Here is a 16,382-nt window from a genome sequence, read left to right as displayed (position 1 = left end):
AATGCAACTGGAAGCATATGGTCCCCCGCAGCCGCCGGTGGAATTGAGAGTGGCACAGCTGTCCGGTCGGCGTGCGTCTGCACCAAAAAAAACGCCACTTAGACGCAAGGGCAGACCGGCAGGGCCTGGAAGTTTTTACATTTGCACGTGTCTTGTCTCCTCCTGGGTTTTACACGTGTCCGCCCGATAAAGGACAAACTGGTGGGGTAATCAGCACCTTACACCGAAGGAAATCCCTCAGGGCGGTGAGGTCAATGCCGAAACAGTTCACCCTGTTCTAAAACAATGAGATACATCCCGATTAAGCCCTGCTCATAATGGCGGTGCGGCTGTAATTCCATTTGAAGGTTCTGGGGATATTGATAAAGCACTCAAGACTTCGCCCGCTCACTTATCAAGCAATTAGAGCCTAATTATGTTCCATCCAGTGTGTATTAGAACTAGAATGTGTTTTCCTCCAGGGCCCTGAGGTTTTTTTTTTTTTTTTTTTTTTTTTTTTATCCAAATATTGACTTTACGTGCCGCGCCTCCCGGTAGGGATGAAGGCAGGTGCAAAGCAGATGTTCCTTTTAGATTTTTAGCACCGGGCCAAACCTTGAGCGCTAAATGCAGATGGGAGGGGTGAAGCGGGGCAAGAAAGAAAAAAAGGAAACAGCCACGAGTGTTCTCGTAAAACACGGGTGCGTTTCAGGGTCGGGTAATTATGGATGAGCAGGTCTTACAGCTCACGCCCCAATCGCATAAGCTCTTTGTAATTACTGCAGTGTGTCTATAAATTGAAGTCTGTCTATAAATTGCGATTTGTAGGCAATTAAGTTAGCGAGTCAGGCTTTTTGCACCCAGTTAGCTGACCGGCTTTATAGGCCTTGCATTTACAATCCACACACAAAAAAATGCAATACCGGTACTAATGGCGTCCAACACAATATTTCGATATGCGTTTTTTGTGCTTGCTACCTCTGCGAATAGATGTGTAGGTAAATTCATTTTTACATCTGCCTTTAATGTAATGCCTGTTAAGATCTGTTAATGTTTTATAACAAAGAGGCCAACGTGGCGAAGAGAATGAAGTGTTTAAAGTTCGCGGCGCGATTCTCAGCTTCAGGCCGGACTTGTTAACAGGCTCTATATTGTGCCGCTAGCTGCCGCTTAACAGGTCGGCAATCTGCTCCTGTCTGTTAGAGTCGTCCTTTCCCCCCTAATGCAACAAACCCTTACTGACCCCACATTTCGCTTTGACTTCAGACAGATGTGATATCCATCACCAAAGCCCCCCTCCCCGGCTCACCTCCCGTCTTTTAAAATTTCTTTAAGGACCCTCGAATTCCCTCTTCCCCCTTCGCCCTCCCCGGGGCCCTTTTCTGCCGGGCTTTCAGCAGCGACTCTGGGTAATATGGCCTTCATCAACTCCAATTCACAGCTGTGTAGTACATAACAAACCCCGAGCTGGAGCTGGTGAAGGGCAGGGCAAGCAATCCAGCAGCTGCGCCCAGCGGCCGTGTTCCAGGGGTTCTGAGAGCAACAAAACATCACGACCGTGAGCCTCATGCAGATAGATGCCCGAAAAGAAAAAAGAAAAAACCTGCTACGGGTTCCAATAGGGGGATAATCTCTCTCACCGGAAACTGTTCTCGGCGCGGTTCGCGACCAGTGAGTCCCCAGGCTATATTGACACATGGGCTGTTGATTTAAATTTGACATGATGTTCTAATATCTCAGCCTTCAACATTTAGATGCGAAATATACGGCGGAAAACAATTGAAAAAAAAAAAAAATGCATTAATACCGGAATTGAAAGAGCGCATTCCGACTTATCACTAGAACCGCACAAATTAGTCAGGGATAAGGAATGATAAAAAGCTTCCATGACATTGTGAAGGAGGTAGAAGCTTCTTCAGCCTCATCTGCTAGATTGCCTTTGAATCAGTATTAGCTCAACATTACGGCAGATTCCATGCAGCCTTTTTTTAATACCGTAACCAATGGCCTCAATATCAGCTGTACCTTGCAAACTACCCAAGACAGAGGGACAAAAACAGGCAAGGCTTTTGCAGTGCGGCATTAGCTCATAATGGCTCATTTTGAAAAGCATATTAGTTCCAGCATAATTACAATCGGGTCTAACACTCCGTATTTTACAGGCATTCAAAGGACCAGCCTCGGAGCACCGAGTGACACCAGTTGAGTGCAACTGACAACATTTTTTTTTTTTTTTCCTCTGACACATTCCCACAGGACAAAAATAACAGCGCATCGTTCCCTCCGCAGTTCTGTTTGCGTGTTTATTTTGTCGGACGCCCTTTGTTGTAGTCGATGTCGCAATTATACTTTTTGTCAGTCACCGGAGGTGGGGGGACGGGGGGGTGGGGGTGGGTTGGGGGGAAGCAACTCATTATACAAACAGCCCATAATGAAGCGCGCTCGCCTCTGATCTGATTCGCTATCTCTGACACCCATCTGCCTGGCTGCCATCTCTCTGGCTCCGGGCCTGAATATAAAAGCTCGGCTCCTTTTCCTCAGGTCTGCTAGGGATTGAACCTCAGATACTGACGCTCACAGCCCGGAGAGGAGCCGAGGTTTTGGGGGCGGTGGGGCTGTGGGGAGGGGGGGGGGGGGGGGGTGAAATCGCGCAGGAAGATCAAATAACCGACGGTGGAATTTGCATTTTTAGAAAAGATGCCGTGGAACGGCACTTCAATGTACCTCCTTCTTTCTGTTTTTTTTTTTTTTTTTTGGTTTGTTTTTGTCGGCCCTAAATGTTTGCCAGACTAACAGAGCCGCAAGTGACGATCATACGCTGTAGTTAAAGAGAGTCTAAAAGCAGCCTTCCTGGTTGTGAAAACACAAGTGTGTGACAAAAATACCACGGAATTTTTATAATTTTTTTTTTTTGCATTTTGGTGCAAGTACATTAAATTCGAAGGTGACGCTGACACCGAAACTAACTAAACGATTGTCGGGATGCTTACAGTCCAGTGGTTTTTTTTTCCACTCCCACTGTCAAAACAGCCCCCTTTCCCCCCCTTACAGAACAGAATTCCTCTCCTTTTCTTTTCCATCCACAGGGATAAAATCACATCCTTTAGAGATGACAGGGGCAGCGCTGAGGGAAAAAAGAGGGTAAGAGCGGGGAAAAAAGATGGCAAAAGAAGGGAGGGTCTATAATCTTTGGCTCCCACAACAAACAATTAGCCCCCTTCTCCTTTTTTTTTTTTTTATTTTTCTTTCAGCAAAGTAAGGAGAGAAAAAAGAGGTGGTGGGGGGGTTTAAAGGAGGGGAAGAGGGGCGAGGGAAGCAGGAGAGGTGGCGGCCTTTCACGGCTGCTGTCATGTGCGTGAAGGCGCAGCGCATCCGTGAGAGCGCGCGCTCACCTCCAACAAGAGGAGCGGCCAGAGGGGCCTCCGGGCCCTTTCAGCCCGCATAGACACCGCACCTCGGGGGGCCATTAGGCACTGAATAGAGCCCTGACAAGCCCGCGCGGCTCTGTGGGGTATCGATAAACGCTGACATATTGACTCCCCATGCCCCCGGTGCCAGGGGAGGAGGCCGCCTGAATACGGAAGCGTGAAGGGCTCGGAGGCCGCAGGTTTTTTTTTTTTTTTTTTGGTTACTTGCTTTCGTCTGTCTTGTGAGCGTGCGTGTTTCTATACTATATATATATATTTTATTTATTTTTTTTAACTGGCTTGCACAGCGCTCAGCAAATTGAAGTTTTAGAACGTTTAAACCACGAAGGAGTGCAACTTAATTATAAAAGTCAAATAGTTTGTCGTGCTCCTTGAAATCTGACAAGTAGCCGAGGAAAAGAAATGAGAGCTGTGAGTGAACTGAGTTCATGCAGCACAGTGGTGCGTTCGGCGCTCTACCTGCTGGTGCGCGGAGGCCAACATCACAGGCTTTCGCTTTTTTACGCCGGGCTCCCACTTCTCCTTATTGTCGAAGGGGGATTTCATTTCCTGTGGCTGGGTTCCCGCTAATTAAGGTCACAGTTAAAGTAATGAAATTAAGAAAAAGCACAAAAAAAAAAACGGCGCGAAGCCCGAGGGGTCTCTGCCGAAATACCAGTGGAGTGAGTGCCCCCAGAAAGAGGGGCTCTCCACAGTAAGGCATTGCAGGAAATCAAACACTAATGCGAGGGCTTTACCCTGAAAAAAAAAAAGGACGAAATCATTTAAAAAAAAAAAAAAAATTAAAAGCCAGAACACTTCACAAAGGCTTCAGGAATTGCAATGGAGGCTGAAGATGACCTAAAGTGGTCAAAAAACAGCAATAATCACAAGACAGACACCATGTTAATGTAGTATTAATCATAATACTGTTGGCTTTTTGACCTTTGCGGATAATTCGTCTGCATTCGCTATCAAAAGGCAAGGAACGATTAGGCCTCTGCAACAGACCCTGCCTTTAAAAAACGACCCCGAACAGAAGAGCAGAGTGGAAGAGTGTATCAAGCACACATGCGTCAGGGTACATAAACAACGGCCGGGTCTATAAACTGAAATGAGGGCTCCCAGCGCTTCCTACAGGACACAGCGCCGAGCTCTTTAATGTTTCCTGTTTGGGCGAGGGAGGTGGGTGGTGGTGGGGAAGGGGGGGGGGGGGGTCTGCAGAGGGGGCGTACATCAGTTACTCGTCACGGCCCTTGATATTAATGTCTGAAATCTGTACTGCATATTGTGGGTTTGGGGTGTACAAGAGGAGTGTTTTTTTTTTTTTTAAATGAGGGAGCACATTCCCCGAGGAGAGAGTGACAGAGGATGCATAAATAAGCCCATTAGTTAAAAAATGGATGTCAGGGCGCTGTTTGAAGTTGGCGAGTTGCGTCTGCCTGGCCCCAGCGTGGTTTAAGTTCACCGGCCACCTTGCTCATATTCTAACTTGGTGGAAAAAATACACATTTCTGATTTGTAACACTCTAGGAACATGTTTATTGTCTTTGTGTGCCCTTAAAAAAAATGGCCGCAAACAAAACAAATGAGAATTTCATTTGCAGGGCTGATCAAAAGCATAAAATGGGCAATGTTATGGCCCTAAGTAGCATGGGCTAATGGTGATTTTTAAACCAGCCGACCATGGTGAGAATGTCTCTAATTCATCACTGAGAGCTGGGCACACTGCTCTAAACTTAATTAGTGTTGCCCATTATGTGGGGCATTCCTCTATTGTAATAAAATTAGCAAGAAATGCTTGTTGTCCTTTTTAATGCGCTTCTGTAGCAACCAGCGGATTGCAATAATCCGACGCACTGTCCCGATCTGTGCCAAGTGTCAAAGTTTGACAATTCTGACAAGCACGGAGAATCGGAGGCAAAGTTTGAAATCATTTCAAGACATAGTTCAGCATCACCCGTCATAACTCTATTCATTCATTATGTTTTTTTCTACCCTTCTCCTGCTCAGAAGGAAATATAATAATTAAATGGGGGTGGAAAAATGGGCACTGCTGCATTCTTTATTTACAATGCCTGAAGCAATTTCTCCTGGTGAAACTTAACGTTCTCCCCATATATGTCTATGAACTAATTATTATATCAATTTTTATTATTTCTATTTTTGCAGCAGCAGCATCTATGGGAATGTGTCTTAGAAGCAAATACATGCATGCATGTAGAATAACAGACCACATTGCTCCAGCAAAAAAATAGTAAATGCAATAAGAGCATGCTAACACAATTACATGAACTCAGCTCTAAACACAATTAGCTGTTCTTAGTGTTCTATTTTTTTACTTTAAACTTTCTATAACCAATGTCTCAGTGCCATGCATTCAAAGACACCTTCCATCATGTAAGAAACATGTTTTTAAATTCTGTACCATTATATTGTCAATATATTCTTTTAGGAATTATTCAAAGACACCTTCTATCATGTAAGAAACATGTTTTAAATTCTGTACCATTATATTATCAATATATTCTTTTAGGAATTATTTAAACCTTGTATGAAAAGTTAGATATGATGCTACAATACACAGTTAAATAGCTACGTATTGTCTGAGACACTTAACAGTTCATCAAATCGAGCCTATATAGGGTTATTATTGGTGCTCAGAGTGTCATTGTAGGAAAAAAAGTCTCATTGTGGTGAAGTGATAATGGCACCACAAGGAGCCTTCCTGAGTTTTGTAGTCCTGCCGTGAACAATGCTGTCTTACTGCTCATTAGTAAAGAGAGACAGAGTCACCAAACAGAGGATGGTAATTAATGATCAATCAATCAATCAATCAACCATGCAATCCATCAATCAATCATCCAAATGTAGCAGATCAATCAAAAAAACTTTTACGATTTTTGGGTATCTAATTTTGGATATCTAATAATACATTGCAGAAAAAAAATCTTATGAGATACCAAATGCAGCCTCATTCTATTTCCATGCATCTCCTGGATGGAAATCAACAAACAGGCATAAATGAAAGCGAGAAAATGTGTTTTTGTTTTTTTTAAGGGAAAGCATAATTCATAAATCCCACTTTATGGTTTCACTCACTTGCATGAAACTGGGAGTGAGGTTCTTTTTATATATAAACATCTTTCGGAGTTGGAATTTAGCAGCAATAGAAGAAAAGCTTTTGCGAACCCGGGGTTGCATCAGCTCAGTCAACCCCTTAACGCACTTTTCTACCGAGGTTCCAGATCTTTCCAACGTCTGAAACTTTCATTACTGTAGTCATTACTGTACAAGAGCCGTGAACCGCCAGCGGCTCATTAGAAAATCTTTGGGCGAATAAAGAAATGCGCTTTGCTTTAAATTAAATTGGCACCAGAAAGCAAACGAAATTAGAAAAACGAAATAAATAGAAAAATAAAGACTTGGGAGCCATCTTGGCTCTGCCTGGCAAACTAACACTTTATTGATCTTTTTCTTTCTTTTTTAGGCGTTTGTTTAGAAAAGCCTCATCCCTGCTAATAGCTGTCTCGGAGTGTAATCTCCCCCCGCCAGTCCCTCCCGTCCCCTTTATGTCCCCCCTTTTCACTCCGCCTCACATAGTTTAAGTTAACCGTCTCGCTGGGCCGCGGCTCTGGGAGGCGATTGTGTTGCTAATGGTGACACCTGCCAGAGGCGGCCGGAGCTGTTCGCGCCGCGGCGCGTCCTGCCACGGACTGTCCCCCTCTTTAGGAAGATTAAACGTGGGTTACCGGGGTCACAAATCACAGGCCTCCGCTGATACGCGCAGGCACAGAGGAATACGGGGACACATATACACGGAACGAGTGGGTGTGTATGTATTTACTGTGTGTTTGTGTGTGTGTGTGTGTGTGTGAGGAGAGGAAGAGCGAGAGGAGACGGGCAGACGAAGAGAGACAGAGGAATAGAAGAAAGAGTTGGGAAAGGGGGAGGGATACGGGGCCTTTGTGAGGATGAGAAGAGGGGAGTCGTGTTGTGATGCACGGCTGAAAAAATGACCACAGATCAGATTTCTTCCTGCTTTCACTCATCACCTTTTACTGCTGTGCTCTGAACTCAAATATCGTACATGTTCATCCCAAAAAACAGAATTTAAAACACACACACAAAAAAACTAGTTTCCTATTCGTCGTAATCACAGGATCCAAACATCCTGAATTGAATTTGTTTTAAGGAGAAGAAGAACTCATTTTGCAATTTTCTTTCAAAAAGAAAAATTCTCAACAAGGATTTTCAACACAAGCACAGCCGACATTAGAATAACTGGCAGTCAGTGTCTCCAACATCAGGATATTTACCACGCCGCTCAAGAGTGGGCTCACCCACCCAACCCACCCATCCTCCCCAGGTTCTGCAGATGTACATTAATGCAAGAAATCCAGAGCTTGTGGGGCGCAGGAGAACGCGGCCCTTTTAACGTGCTGCTGTCCAGCTCGATCGTGTCACTCTGAAAGCCCCATTCAGAAGTATTCATGCATCTGCCTTTGAGGGACAATGGCTGCTAGTTTATAAACTGTCTGCCTTGTCGCCCAGAGGCTTCAGTTCTTATTGTTTTCATCCCCTTAATAAACTTTTTGGAGGAGTTCATCAACTTGCCTGAATGGCCTTTGCAGTGAGTATCGAGACACAAAAATAACAGAAGGCCCTTTTTTTTTCCTCCTCCCTTTTCTTTCTCTCTTCCTTTTTAGAGGCATTTTGTCTGACAATGGAGAGAGCAGCCTGTCAGACATCAGAAGGGTTTTAGGCCCGACACAAGAAAAAAGGCAGCATTCAATTAAAAGAACAAAATGCCTGAAATAAAGGAAAAGGAGACAATTGAATTTTCTCCTATTCTGAAACGAGAACGGATGATTCCAGCACGATATCTTATTCAATCAAAAAAAGAAAAAGAAAACACTGGTTTTCACCATTTCAATTTAAAAGGGGAGCTTAAAAATGTTCAATCTAAAAACTAAGCTAAATAAATAAAAATATTTTTGAAAATAGTGTTAAATGAAATATTTTTCTGTGCAATGTTGGAATAGAAATGTTGATTCAAAATCATAGTTGGAGGAATTTAAATTTTCTGAAAAGTAAAACAGAGCCACATTCAGGGATTTGAAAAAAAAAAAAAAACGTTATATATATTATAATAAAGTTATATATTTTTTGTTTTTTTTGGACAGGCAGCACAAATGATGGCCATGCAATAACATCTCATATTGGCTGTAAGCGATTAATGCACCGTTATACAATCTAAAGTGTGCGAGAAAATGAGCAAAACTCTAAAGCCCCTAATGGGTGTCTGTTGCAATTCATTTCATACCCAATTAGGGCCGCAGACCCGGGTTCACACTTGCTCTACCCCCTGTGCCACCCACAGGCCCGGGAAGGCCGTAATTAGGGATCTCGGGGAAAAGCACCCTTGACCAACGGCACAACTCCACCCTACCTACCCCACATCTACCTCCCCACACCCACCCCACCCTAAACAAGCAAAAAAAAAAAAAATCTGATAGTTGGGGCCCATATTCGGGGGCTACCCTGCCCCCACACCCTACTGTTTCTGAACAAAGCCCCTGAGGTCCGAGGTGCCCTAATTAGATGTGACAAGTTCAGCGCGTCAGTTTGGGGGGAAGAAAGGCCGGTCAAGTTATGATTTCCGAGTCAGGCGGGCCGGGAGAGCCCGGGATGGCGTGCCCGTGTCAATTCCACTTTCTTTTCGACTTAATTGAGCGGATGGGAGTGAGACACTGCGGCGTGAGGGGTCTCAGATGGGCAATGTGGTCTATTTCAACCGCAGCAGGAGGGGGTGAGAGGGGAGAAACCAATTAAAACAACACAACCAGCATCTCCAGCATCCTCACTTCGTCCACCAGAAATTTCACTTGTTGCTGATGCTACCAGATACGTGACCGCTCCACACATTCTCATTCTCAGGTGCAACGACGCTGTCATTGTGTTCAGTCCCTCTTTCAAGTGCAAGTCCCTCTTTCCCTTGAATTGTAATTTATACAAACTCACGAATGGTTTTATAAAGATAAAAAAAACACAACAAAATTACTGGCCTATTTAAAAAATACACACACGGGAAGAGAATACTTGTTGATAATAATTTATTTATAAAATAATTTAATTTGCTACAAAACGCAAAGAAGAGCTTCCCAAGTGTCTCTTTCATTGTTCGTTTATTCCGACTGACGAGTATTGTCGTATAAAATATCGTGTGGTATTTATTATGACTTCCATTCTTATTAAATGGGAGCCACGGTGGCAGAGTGACAGGGTGGATGATTTTGATGATGATGATGATGAGGGTCTACACGGGGGCTCCGGCGGTTTCTGATACGGGGTTAACGGGGTTGCGACACGCCACCTACACTCCAGAACCCGCGTCCTCTTTGTCATAGTAAAATCCTGATTTAATATTTTATTCCTGCGACCGAGGGACCTGTGGCTTCTAATAATTCAATCGCGGGCGGGTCGTGCGCACGTGACGTCATTTCGATATCAGTTCACACGGATACGACAATAAATTTAAGTAATTAATAATAAAAACTAAACCACGATTCGATAGCAAGATCAAATGGGCCCGATCCCAAAATCGTATATTTTGTCAGGTTTAATTCAAAATTTCGTTTTTTTTTTTGCTTCGATGATAGGTTGCTTTCTTGTTCTTGTTCCGAATTAAAATACCTTTATTTCACTTCAGTGTTACATTTGCTAATTTTCTGAAGTCTCCGGGCGGGTAGTGCGGCCAAAACCGACAAAAAGGAATCGATTTTCATCTACAGGGCAATCGAATAATCAGGCCGACTGTCTCATTTGCACGGCCGCAGACGCTTGTTGCTTCGCGAAGGTTAATGCGGCTTTTGACGTGTCGGCGCGGCGTTCACCTTGACTCGACGCTGAAATGAGAGCAGGGAGCGGAATCCGGAATCCGAGTTATTAATGCGCGGGGGGGGGGGGATTATGAAGCAGAAATCCCCATGTCGTCTTCTTCTTTTGAAATCGTCCCCGAAGCGCGGGACGGCACGAGGCGTTTTAACGACCAGACGACAGGGAGGACAGGGGACAGACAGGGGACGTGACAGCCCCCCCCTCCCTAAATAAAACCACACCTTACAGAATTAACTATATTTCCATTCACTGCGGATTCCATCCACACACACACACACACACACCCCAGAATCCGCCTCGTAACAAATTCGGGGTGTGCTTGGAGGTTCGCGGGACCCCAGAAGCGACGTATGGAATTACATTTTAATATTCTCTCGTTTTTTATACGAGGCTTATTAACAGCCCTCATCTTTAAAAAAAAGCGCCTTTGATCTGTAGATGTATAAACATATTCATATTTACCGTCCTATTTCTGATCGAATAATACTCATCGTAACCCGATTATTTATAATCAGGTCATCTGGGTAGAACAACTGTGGATTATATGAATTTCCGTGAATATTAACGAAGGGAACGATGATTCTAAAAAATGCTTTCTTTAAAAAAGGAACGATATTTTTTAGAAAAAAAAAAATTAATTACCATGAACACAAATTATTTTAGTGTAAATCGAACAGGCCTTTTTTGCCAGAAATGATGTTATGATAGTGTACATTTTAAAATTTAGATTTAACACAATGTATTTTTTTGGGAATATCAATCATTATTATGACTGAACGCCCGCTAATATGCTGTGTACAATTAAACAATTTTAAATAATATAAAAAAAGACTCATAACATTGACATAATATGACGTAATATAGTAATTGTTGTTGTTGTTGTTTACTGAGGGTACGCGCACCGGCCGCATATTTCATGTACATTTAATCCTCGTTCCGACTTGTGGTGCCGCTGTTTTCTCTACCCAGCATTTGGTTCTTCATCAATTTCAGCCTCACCATCCCCACAGAGAGAGAGAGAGAGAGAGAGAGAGAGAGAGAGAGAGAGAGTCTACATAAGAGAATGAGAAAATAAAAAGTGAAGATGGAGAAAGTCTCGGTGTCCCGAGAAAATGTTATTAATATCTAAATAACTTTCGCTAAACCTCCCCCGCTCACACACACACACACACACACACACACACTCCTCCAGATGGATTTGTTTGAAGTGGTTTTCCGATTCATTCCACGTCCATCTCATTCAGCGAGGCCCAAATATTCATTTTACATTCCTATAAATATTATTCCGTTTAAATATTATAACCAAGGGTTACGTATAAAATAAAAAATATCTATCTATCTATCTATCTATCTATCTATCTATCTATCTATCTATCTATCTATCTATCTATCTATCTATCTATCTACCTTATGACCTTTTTTACATTTTATTTGTGTGTCTCTCGTAAATTTGCGTCTGTCTTGTTCAATCTGTAACTGAATATCCTGCAGAATTACACCCCCCCCCCCATATACCCCCCCCCCCCCCACACACACACACACACACAATTCACGCAGCCACACACTCTCACACACACCACTCCACCAGAACATCTCGCTGTTTGATTAAATGGAGAACCACAGGTAATCCCTCCATTTGCTGAAGTGCCCCACCCCCCAACACACACACACATTACTCCCCAGCACCCGGTGCTGTCGGCCGCAGATGCCGCGCAGCACCCCGATTTTCTCTGGGCGCGGACAATAGCACCACCAGGTGAGCTGCCCCTCACACACGCGCGCGCGTGCCTGCGTGTGTGTGTGTGTGTGTGTGTGTGTGTGTGTAGCCGCCTCATGCCTTGCAGCTGTAAATGAAGGTGGCGCTTTTCGGGAAGCTGTCAGGTCGCGTCGTCGTGTTGTTTTCGCGCTTCAGCGTGGGCGACAGACGACGCGGCGCTAATTGACTAAATAACCAATTACAGACGAGCACGTGGACAGGTGAGAGCCGTAAACTCCGCCCCCCCCGCCCCCCCCGAGATGGCCACACACACACACACACACACACACACACATAAAAGCATCTATTCGGGAGCGAGAAAAAAATATATAAAAACGTGGAAAATGTACTTTCCGCGACGTGATCCGAGCTGGAGGTAAATAGATTAATAAATGAATAAGGTTTTAAACGAATAAATGTGGAATTTGCGCCCGGGGCGGCTCGTTTAGAGATGAAAGTGAGCGGGAATTGGTAAACGCGCCCCGCCCCTCGCGGCGATTACAGGAATTTTTTTTACAACATTCCAAACATCCCGCATTCCAAAAAAAAAAGTCTCTTTCAATCAGACCATTAACCAACTTTATTACTCCCGCGTTCATCCTCCCGTTCCCGTTCTTCCTCGTATAAAAAGAACGAGCGGGTGATTTATGTAAATATTACCCGCAAAAACATTCCGCGAAACCGAGACAAAATAATTAAATACGGAGAGGGGTGGGAATAAAGAGCAATAAACGTGCGCGTGGAAAAATTGTAGAAACGATTTAAAAATGTTCATTAATAGCGGCGTGATTAGTATTATTACTAATAAAGTAAAAACAAAAACAACAACAACAACAGAAAGATCGCACCTCCCCCCGTCCGGATTTCGGTTCTCGCTCCTGCTCTCTTTTTCATTATTTAATCCCCCTCTTCTTCATCGTTTTCGGTCCGCCACCGACGTCACGGGGCGCCGCGATCCCGGTGACGCGGCTCAGCTGTCACCTGTCGCTCGGTCGTTAAAAAAGCGCGAATTCATTAACCCCCCTCCCCCCCCCCCCCCCCCCCCCCCTCTAACCCGCGACTCGCGTCACCACTCACATAAATCACGGAGTAACGGCGGAGTAATTCCCCGGACTGGGAGTTTACAAGGCCGGACTATAAATCCGAATCGGGGTCCCTGCTCCGGTAACAACAGCAGTATTAATCAGCATCATATTAATCACATTCGTAATCACAATGGTAGTAACCTGCCAGTGAAAATCAATAAAACCCAAATAATTATCCTACCTTTGTCACCAAGAATCCCATCTATGCTGTGCTTGGTTTTCTTCTCCCCGTCTTCATCCTTTTTATCACAATCATCTTCGTCATCTTTCTTCCCGAACCGAGCTCTTAATACCCGACTAATGGAGCTGACTAAAAAGTAAAAGACACGACAGGCCTCCATGTTTCATTTGGCTAATTTCTTTCTTTCTTTCTTTCTTTTATTTATTTATATTTTTACAAAAATGGGTACAACAAAAAAAAACACAAATCCGCAAATTCACAACCCACAAAAATCTACAAACAGTCAAACGAATGAAAACGAAAGAGATGAATGAAGAAATGAAATAAATGTGATTTGACGGCTACGAGGTCTGTGCTGAACTAGTGAGTGTCTGTCTGTCGTGCGGGCAGGTGCATTGTGGGATGCGTCTGAGCAATAACAAAAACGAAATGAAATAAACGGAGAGAAGGAATCGGTGCTTACCAGAGGAGGCCTCACCTGAAGGGACCGTGCTTCTGTCGCACACGCCGTCCTTCAGAAGTTTATCCCGAATTTCCCAGCTGAACATTCCCGGGTTCTCGCGCTTGTACTCCTCGATCCGCTTCTCCACGTCGGGGGTCGCCACCTGCTTCGGGTGCCAAATTGGGGTCCGGGGAAATAGCGGGACAGGAGGGGAGAGACAAGGACAACTTTCAGCCTTATATTTAGACTGTAAAAAAAAAAAAAAAAAAAACGAAATATTTAAAATCGAAAAATGTTTTAAGGGGCTCCCCTCACCCTGGGTTTGCTCCCGCCGATCGCCCCGGGCCGGATGGAGCCCGTCTCCTGGTACCGGCACAGGATCTTGGACACGCAGCCGTGGGAGACGCGCAGCTGTCGCGAGATGACGCACGGCCGGATGCCGTGGTGTGCCATCTCCACGATCTTGTGGCGGATGTGGTTGGGCAGCGGCCTGCCGTTGATGAAGACCCCGCCGAGCTGGTTGACCCGACCCTGGCCCAGGGGGGTGGACACTGCACCGCGAAAAAAACACACTTGCTTAAAAATTTATTCATTTTTAACAACAAAAAAAAAGTCAATTTTAAACGTGCTGAACATTCGTACCTTAATGTAAATTAATATACTAATTATATATATGAACGGCGCAATATAGTCGTTTCATACAACGATTAATCGATCGGCACCGATTATTTGGCACCGAGTAAACACGCGGAATCTTTAATCCTGCCAGCGGTTCCGTGACTACTCGAAGTTCCACGCCTGCGTAATTTACGCGCCGGAGAGCCGCCACTTGACGCGCTGATTAATTCGCAGTCATGCTGTGCAAATATTGATGTGATCCCACGAGCCTCTCGTGGCGGGTCCCGCTCCACGGGGGGACACTTCAGCAAATCCCGCAGCCCGCCGGATCCGCGCATTTTCCTGAAAAGTACTTGAGCACGAACTGCGCGCGGCCGAGAGACAAGTCCCGGAACCGAACGAAAAATAATTATAATAATATTAAAAATAAAAATAATAAAAAACATCGACCTCTCTATAGAGTATACTAGAGTTCGAACATCATACGAATAAAAAAAAAACGCGTGTTTTTTGTAGGAATAATTTCGGGTGTAAGTGGGAAGTACCTTCCAGCGGGAATCCGGTTCGAGGGTAGTTCTGGCCCGGCGCCGGGCGCATCATCCGCGGCACCGTCCCCGGTAACGTCGCCATTCCAGCCACCGAGCGGATCGGGCGGTCGGTCTCGCGGAGCCACGGGATCTCGGGCGCGTTAGCGGGTCCACGCTTCCCCACGGGCCACGGGTCCACTCGGCAGAAAGGCGCGTGATCCGCAGAACGCGGCAGGTCCGAACGCAGAAAGCGGTGACCTAAACCCCATGAACCAAAAAAAAGAAGAAGAAGAAGAAGAAAAGAAAAAGTCGAAAGAAGAGTCGGCCCGCCGCGGGAATGTTTCGTTCTTTCTCCTCTCCAGAAATAAAAAAAAACACGAGAGAACCGAGCGGCGGGCGGAACCCCGTCTTCTGGACCGCGGCGGCGGGGGGAGTTTTTTTTGGGGGTGAAGCGGCCAACTTTGGCGCACGGGGTGCAGGAGGAGGCAGCGGGACGCGCGGATAGGCTCCGCGGCCTTTCTTTTATTCGGGATGGAGAGAGGGGGTCCGTCCATGGAGCCGCGGACCAATCGCGGCGCGCCAGAAAACACACACACACACTCACACACACACACACGCACAGAAACGCAATCGGCATTCAGACTTCACCGCATCGCTGCTTCTCAAGTCAAACTAGTAAAAAAGAAAAAAAAGAAAAAGAGAGATAATGACCCCCCCCTTTTACACACACACACACACACACACACACACACACACACACACACACACACACACACACACACCAGCCCCCAGCTGTGTTATGAATGGTAGTGTGTTCGTTCAACAGTTCCTGTTTACCCTACTATCTATCTATCTATCTATCTATCTATCTATCTATCTATCTATCTATCTATCTATCTATCTATCTATCTATCTATCTATCTATCTATCTATCTATCTATCTATCTATCTATCTACGTTTATTTTCAGGCTCATGAAATCACGGACGCGAATAAAGGCAGCAGAATTTTGTTTTAATTTAATCCACAAGGAAAAGTTTTTTTATCATCAGTGTAGAATTTAATTAGCCTTATAACATGTTCAACAATCGTTACTCTGAATATTAAATATTCGTGTGCGTTAACTTATTGTCTATAACATATCGAACCAGTTATTATTATTATAATTTTTTTTGTATGTCTATTTAGGAATTTGCGGGAAATCAATTTCTGCCTGTTAACACGCAGCCCTGGCGGAGAACACGCGTGTCCAGATCCGGGCGCCTAAATGAAACCGGGCAGGAAAAGTTGGACTAATTAACCCGGAAGGCGTTACAGACGCTTATTACAATTATTCGGTTTTTTTGTGGCTACTTAAAATGGCTCTGAGGGAGTAATTGAAGTGAAATGAATTTAAAAAATGATACATATATATATGAAATAAAAGGAAATAAGAGTGGGGAGGCCGCGCGTCACGTCGGGAAGGCTGAATGGGCGCGGCGCGCGTGT

At 44.7% G+C, this 16,382-nt stretch overlaps 1 protein-coding gene across 5 annotated transcripts in view; it reads right to left on the bottom strand.

Moving 5' to 3' along the window:
• pax7a (paired box 7a) overlaps nucleotides 1–15,380 on the bottom strand; it is a 43,151-nt gene extending 27,771 nt beyond the window's left edge. Inside the window, exons 1-4 of one of the 5 annotated variants that reach the window (XM_028997610.1) lie at nucleotides 14,914–15,380; nucleotides 14,066–14,301; nucleotides 13,772–13,916; nucleotides 13,309–13,437 (exon numbers count right to left, since the gene is read on the bottom strand). In XM_028997610.1, the coding sequence (XP_028853443.1) occupies nucleotides 13,309–13,437; nucleotides 13,772–13,916; nucleotides 14,066–14,301; nucleotides 14,914–14,998 (595 nt within the window). In that variant the 5' untranslated portion in view covers nucleotides 14,999–15,380. The remainder of the gene's footprint in view (nucleotides 1–13,308; nucleotides 13,438–13,771; nucleotides 13,917–14,065; nucleotides 14,302–14,913) is intronic. The other 4 variants (XM_028997609.1, XM_028997608.1, XM_028997606.1 and 1 more) reach the window with 4 other exon arrangements.
• Nucleotides 15,381–16,382: the final 1,002 nt, after the last annotated feature.

This window comes from Denticeps clupeoides, chromosome 12 (genome assembly GCF_900700375.1).
Source record: "Denticeps clupeoides chromosome 12, fDenClu1.1, whole genome shotgun sequence".
NCBI lineage: Eukaryota > Metazoa > Chordata > Actinopteri > Clupeiformes > Denticipitidae > Denticeps > Denticeps clupeoides.
The sequence above is the reverse complement of the archived record's forward strand: the minus strand, read 5'-3'. Positions and strand labels throughout refer to the sequence as shown.